General features: G+C 49.5%; 1 protein-coding gene across 3 annotated transcripts in view; it reads left to right on the forward strand.

Moving 5' to 3' along the window:
* Nucleotides 1-5,900, forward strand: part of TMEM229B (transmembrane protein 229B) — a 59,695-nt gene extending 53,795 nt beyond the window's left edge. For 2 of the 3 annotated variants that reach the window (XM_006760775.2, XM_015562046.1), the window contains one exon: nucleotides 5,206-5,900. In XM_006760775.2, coding sequence (XP_006760838.1) covers nucleotides 5,224-5,727 — 504 coding nt within the window. In that variant the 5' untranslated portion in view covers nucleotides 5,206-5,223 and the 3' untranslated portion in view covers nucleotides 5,728-5,900. Of the gene's footprint in view, nucleotides 1-5,202 lie in introns of all 3 variants that reach the window. The other variant, XM_015562045.1, reaches the window with a different exon arrangement.
* The last annotated feature ends 522 nt before the right edge of the window (nucleotides 5,901-6,422 follow it).

Raw genomic sequence — 6,422 nt, forward strand, 5'->3', positions numbered from 1 at the left:
TGCGATGAGTGAAGTGGAAAGGAGGCGAGGAGATGATTGGAGTCCTCCAGGTGAGAGGTGACAAAGGCTTGAACCAGAGCAGCAGCAATGAGAAAGCTGAATGAAGAGAAGAAGATGGGTTTCAGAGATGTGTAAGAGGTAGAAAGGACAGGCGTTAATAGCTGACTTGGTGCTTTGCCATGTGATTTGTGTTGACCAACAAGATGTTAGTGGGCGTGACTTAACCAGTATTTATTTATTTAATATATTTTTATTGATTTCAGAGAGGAAGGGAGAGGGAAAGACAGGTAGAAACATCAATGATGAGAGAGAATCGTCGATCGGCTGCCTCCTCCACTCCCCCGACTGGGGATCAAGCCCGCAACCTGGGCATGTGCCCTTGACTAGAATGGAACCTGGGACCCTTCAGTCTGAAGGCAGACACTCTATTCACTGAGCCAAATCGGCTAGGGCAGTGGTTCTCAACCTTGGCTGCACATTAGAATCACCTGGGAATGTGCAGCCAAGGTTGAGAACCACTGGGTTAGGGCCAGTCTTTTTCTTTTTAAATTAGTATCTCTTTTTCAATAGACTGTTTTTTAAAATTAATTTCAGAGAGAGGAAGGGAGAGGAGAGAGAGATAGAGTCATCAATGATGAGAGAGAATCATTGATCATCTGTCTCCTGCACACGCCCTACTGGGGATTGAGCCTGCAACCTGGCCATGTGCCCTGACCGAGAATCAACTGGGTTGTGAGCTCAATCGATTCTATCTTGGATCTTTACATTCCTAGTTCATGGGTTGACACTCAACCACTGAGCCACATGGGCTGGGCTTAACCAAAGTCTTGAAAAGCGCTGGTGCCATTGAGCTTGTTGCTCCTGTGCCTTTGCCCTTGTCCTGAGAAGAACATGCTGGGGGTAGTCCCCTGGGCCCAGGAGGAGGATGAGAGACAAGTGTAAGAGAGTCACCCCAGCCAAACAGGACCGAGCCTCCAGAGGACTCGCAGTCTTATGATGGAAGTCTTGAGTCCCAAGATCTGCCAACCCATGGACACGTGAGCTGCAGATTTACATGAGAGTAGATTTAAGCCTCTGAGTTTGGGGATGACTTGTTATGTGATGGTTGCTAACTGATAAGAAATGTCTTGTGTGGAATGCTGACTGTGTGCTAGGCACGGGAGATACAGTGCTGGACAAGGTCCTTACTCGCAGGGAGCTCATGTGAGAGTGGGATGTGGCAAAGGAAGCTAGAATGACGCCAGGACTTCCGGCTGCTAACTGGGTGCATGGTGGGACCAGTAATCAGGATGGGTCGTAGGAGGATAACAGGTTTTGGGGAAAAGATAATGAGTTTGGTTTAGGAAAGGAACTGGAGGTGCCTATGGGACATTTAAGTGGATGACGTATCCAGGGACGAGTGGGATACGTAGGTGCAGAACACAGGAAAGATGTCTGGCTCGGGACTGCAAGTTATCAACATGATAAAACAAAAAATCAGCTCAGCCAGTGTGGGTCAGTGGTTGAACATGGACCCATGAACCAAGAGGTCCCCCATTCGATTCCCGCTCAGTCACATGCCTTGGTTGTGGGCTCAACCCCCAGTAGGGGGCGTGCAAGAGGCAGCCAGTTGGTGATGTTTCTATCTCTCTACCCCTCTCCCTTCCTCTCTCTCTAAAATAAATAAAAACATATTAAAAACAAACAAATAAAAACAAACTGAAAATCAGATGTACCAAAGGGAGACAGAATTAAGTGTTGTGTATATTCAGAGGAAAAAGAGAGGACTTGTGTCTGGGAGGATGAAAAGGATTTTGTTCTAAAGGTAACCTGTAAGCTGGGTTTGTGCTTGTGCAGGTGAGAGGAGAAAGGCACACCAGCACAATGGACAGGATTTGCGGAAGCATGGAGGTAAAACAGAGAGCTGGACTGTGAGAGTAAGGCTGAAGAAGTAGATTAGAGTGAGAGCGTGGAGAGCCTTGAATGCCAGGCAAGGATGGTGTAGGGCAAGCATGTCAAACTCAAAGGCTAACACGGGCCAAATAAGCAAGGTCTAAGTTTATGTGGGCCACAAAAAAATAAAAGCTTCAATTTTCATAGAAACGTAGGTTTATTTTGATAAGACATGCTGAATACAAAGGGCTGAAATAAATGAGTGATCGTTAATATAAAATAATAGAACATTTTAAGAAAAATTAATATTTTTTCTTGAACATAACTTACCAGACACTGAATAACTACACAAATTAATAAGTGTAACCAAATAAACCTATTTTTCCTGTTCTCCGAAAGGGAAATATTTCCTGTTGCACACACCAAGCAAGTCAGTCCAAGACTAATGATGTGGCAATCGGCTGGTAAAATATTCGCTGCTAGTGTTAGTGGAAAGAAATGGTGCACCTGTGCATAAGGCGCATAAGGGAAATGAATGCAACACGATTATAGTAATCAGTCATTAGCGAACGTTATAGTTCATTATTAATAATTATGTATAACAGGATATTATAAAAATTAAGTTATGAAATTGTTATTAAAATGTTTCGTGCATACCACTGTATTGGCTGGGCCACAAAAATATTTGTTGTGGGCCACGTGCGGCCCGTGGGCTGCGTGTTTGACATGCTTGGTGTAGGGTTTCATTAGGAAATAGGGAGCCATTGAAGGTTTTTGAACAGGGAGTGACACTAGGCACTCATGTCTGGGGGATGGAGAGTAGTTTGTAGTGGGGTGAATTTTAAAGTCAAGAGATACAGATGCCAGTCTCAGCTCTTGCATTCACTGGCCCTGGGATATGGGCAGACGACCTCTCTGAACTCCAACTATCTCTCTTAAAAAACAGGAGTAAAGCCCTGGCTGGTGTGGCTCAGTTGGTTGGAGCGTCATCCTGTACACCAAAAGGTGGTGGGTTCCATTCCTGGTCAGGGCACATACCAGGTTGTGGGTTCTAGCCCTGGTCCAGGTACATATAGGAGGCAACTGATTGATGTTTCTCTCTAACATCAATGTCTCTCTCTCTCCCTCTCCCTCTCCCTCCTCTCTCTCTCTTCCTATCTCTAAAATCAATGAAAATCATATCTTCCTCCAGTGAGGATTAAAAAAAAAAAAAGTGGGAATAAAACTACCTGCCCTTCACATGAATCTTCTTTGGTTGTTGATAATCCTCACCTGAGGATATTTTTTCCCCCATTGATTTTTAGAGAGAGTGGAAGGGGCAGGAAGAGACAGAGAAACATCCATTGGTTGCCTCCTGCATGTGCCCCAACCAAGGCCAGGGATCAAGCCTGCAACCAAGGTATGTGCCTTTGACCAGAATCCAACCTGAGACCCGTCACTCCATGGCTCTGTCCACTGAGCCAAACCAGGTAGGGCCACATTAATCTTAATTGTGTAAAAACCAATGACACAATGTGAACGAAAGTGCTTGGAAGACCATAAAGCAATGTATAAAGGTGTGTATTTTGTGACTAGGCTGCTGAAAGATGAGACTGGAGTTCCTAGACAGGTGGGCAGACTGCAGATATCATCTTGTTAACCTCTGACCCTTCTCCCACCTTGGAGAGGGGATCGACAGCGATGCCAAGCCTGGTGTCCACTGGCAGCTGGCCCTGCTGAGATTCATGATCCCATTCTCTGTCTTCCTGTTCTCGATGCAGCCCTGGACCCCCGCATCCCACCATCCCCATAAACAACACGTGTCATTTAGAGAATGCCTGTTTGGGAGAGGCCTGTGCCATGGCTGCAGAAGAGAAGACGGGAAACATTTGCTGCCCTCAAGGAGTACACAGCCTACTTGGATCAAAAGGGCCTGTACCTAAAATAGTAAATAGGGTGGCATTTGATAAAGGGCCAGTGAGTGGTCTAGACAGCTGCTGGGGAAGGGTGAGGAGAAAGCAGAGAGGCCTGAGGGCTAGGCCTTGAGGACTGGGCCTTATGAGAAAGGAGGGGGAGGGGAAGAGAAGTGGAGGGAAGATTCTCTCCTCTGTCAGCTCACTGGTTTCCTTTCACTATCGAAACTAAACACCAAAACCCTGCTTAAGGACAAATGTGACCACAAGGAGCTACCACTTCTTACCCATTAGGATGGCCATCCTCAGAAAACCAGAAATTACAAGTGCTGGCAAGGATATAGAGACACTGGAACCCTTGTGCGTGGCTGGTGAGAATGTAAAAACGGTACAGCCACTATAGAAAACAGCAAGGCCATCTTCAAAAAAATAAAAATAGAATTACCAGGTGATCCAGCCATTCCATTTCTGAGTATATACCCAAAAGAGCTGGAAGCAGGGACTCCAGCAGCATTATTCACAATAGCCAAAAGGTAGGAGCAACCCGTTAATGGATAAATGAATAAACAAAATGTGATATGTCTAGATAGATGGATCACAATGCAGCCTTAAAAAGGGGAAGAAATTCTGACATGTGCTATCATAATGGATAAACCTTGAAGATACTCTGCTAAGTGAAATAAGTCAGACACAGAAGGACAGATGTTACATGATTCCATTTAAATGAGGTGCCTAGAGTAGTCTAATTTATAGAGACAGAGAGTGGACTGGTGGTTGCCATGGGCTGGGGAGGGGATGAGAATTCGTGTTTAATGAATATGGAGTTTCAGTTGGGGATGATGAGAAGGTTCTGGAGAAAGATGGCAGTGGTGGTTGCGCAACAGTGTACTTAATTGTACACTTAAACATTACTAAAATGCTAAATGTTATATACACGTTAGCACACATGCATGAAAGACGAATATGATGGCTTGCTTAGAAAGATCTCAGAAACATGAGGAAAAGTGAGGGAAGAGATGGGGACCCCAGGGGGGCCTGGTGAGAAGCTAGGGAGTAGCCTGGAGATGGGGGTGATTGATGGGCCAGGCCACCTGACTCTCTCACTGACCACATCCAAAAAAGCTAGTCTAGGAAGGGTAGCAGACACCTTCCTCCAAGAAGCATTTGAGTAGAGTTAACTCAGAGGAAGCCAGTGGGGCAGTTTGCTTTCTTCATTTCTCATGCCCACGGCTCAGGTAAGGAATGTGGGTAATGACCATGGAATAAGGCCGAGATCATGGTTGTTTACCAAAGAGAAAGGCAGAGGCAGGTTTGACATCCACTCGGCCTGGATTGCATCAGAGACCTGGACTGGATGGTGGGAAGGCAGCAGGAGCGGCTCAGCCCTCCCTGCCTCCCTCTCTCCTTCCCCCTCTCACCTGTCTCCTCTGTGTCCCAGCAGCCGGCTCCCGTGGGCACCATGGCTTCCGTGGAGCCCCTGACGGCGCTGTCCCGCTGGTACCTGTACGCCATCCACGGCTACTTCTGCGAGGTGATGTTCACAGCGGCCTGGGAGTTCGTGGTGAACTTTAACTGGAAGTTCCCGGGGGTCACCAGCGTGTGGGCACTCTTTATCTACGGCACCTCCATCCTGATCGTGGAGCGCATGTACCTGCGCCTGCGGGCCCGCTGCCCGCTGCTGGTGCGCTGCCTCATCTACACGCTCTGGACCTACGTGTGGGAGTTCACCACCGGCTTCATCCTGCGCCAGTTCAACGCCTGCCCCTGGGACTACTCCCAGTTCGACTTTGACTTCATGGGCCTCATCACCCTGGAGTACGCCGTGCCCTGGTTCTGCGGGGCCCTCATCATGGAGCAGTTCATCATCCGGAACACCCTCCGCCTGCGCTTCGACAAGGACGCTGAGCCGGGGGAGCCCGGAGGCCCGCTCGCCCTGGCCAACGGCCACATCAAAACTGACTGAGTGGGGGACTCGTGGGGGAAGGGCTGGGGCCTCTCATGGACCCTGTGGAGAAAAGTACGAAGCTGGTGGAGTTGCCCCTTCTGTACAGCACAAGCCTTGCCCCACCCTGGCCTCAGCTCTGCTGGGCCACACAGCCCCAGCCTCAGCCCTGCGGGGTGCACACAGCCCCAGCCTCAGCCCTGCAGGGTGCACACAGTCCCAGCCCAGCCTCAGCCCTGCGGGGTGCACACAGCCCCAGCCTCAGCCCTGCAGGGTGCACACAGTCCCAGCCCAGCCTCAGCCCTGCGGGGTGCACACAGCCCCAGCCTCAGCCCTGCAGGGTGCACACAGTCCCAGCCCAGCCTCAGCCCTGCGGGGTGCACACAGCCCCAGCCCAGCCTCAGCCCTGTGGGGTGCACACAGCCTTCAGCCCTCCACTGTGGGCTGGTGTTGGGGGTGGGCTGTTGAGGCAGCAAAGGGACTTGGGGGTTGGTCCGTGGATCTCACCCCAGCTCAGAGGCTTCACAGGGACTGGACTGCGCGGGTGACTTTGGAAGCAGCAGGCCCTGCCCTGGCTAAGGGACTCTGAGAAATGGGCAAAAGGCGAGAGGCAGGTCTGAGGAGGCTTAGGGCTGCTGCCTCAGCCACCTGGTTCCTTCTCACCTGGTTTAGTTGGGCTTTGGCTGGTTCCGTTAGGCAATATTCAGGTGCTTGCT

The sequence above is a fragment of the Myotis davidii genome, unplaced genomic scaffold, assembly GCF_000327345.1.
Source record: "Myotis davidii unplaced genomic scaffold, ASM32734v1 scaffold17, whole genome shotgun sequence".
In the NCBI taxonomy this organism is placed as follows: domain Eukaryota; kingdom Metazoa; phylum Chordata; class Mammalia; order Chiroptera; family Vespertilionidae; genus Myotis; species Myotis davidii.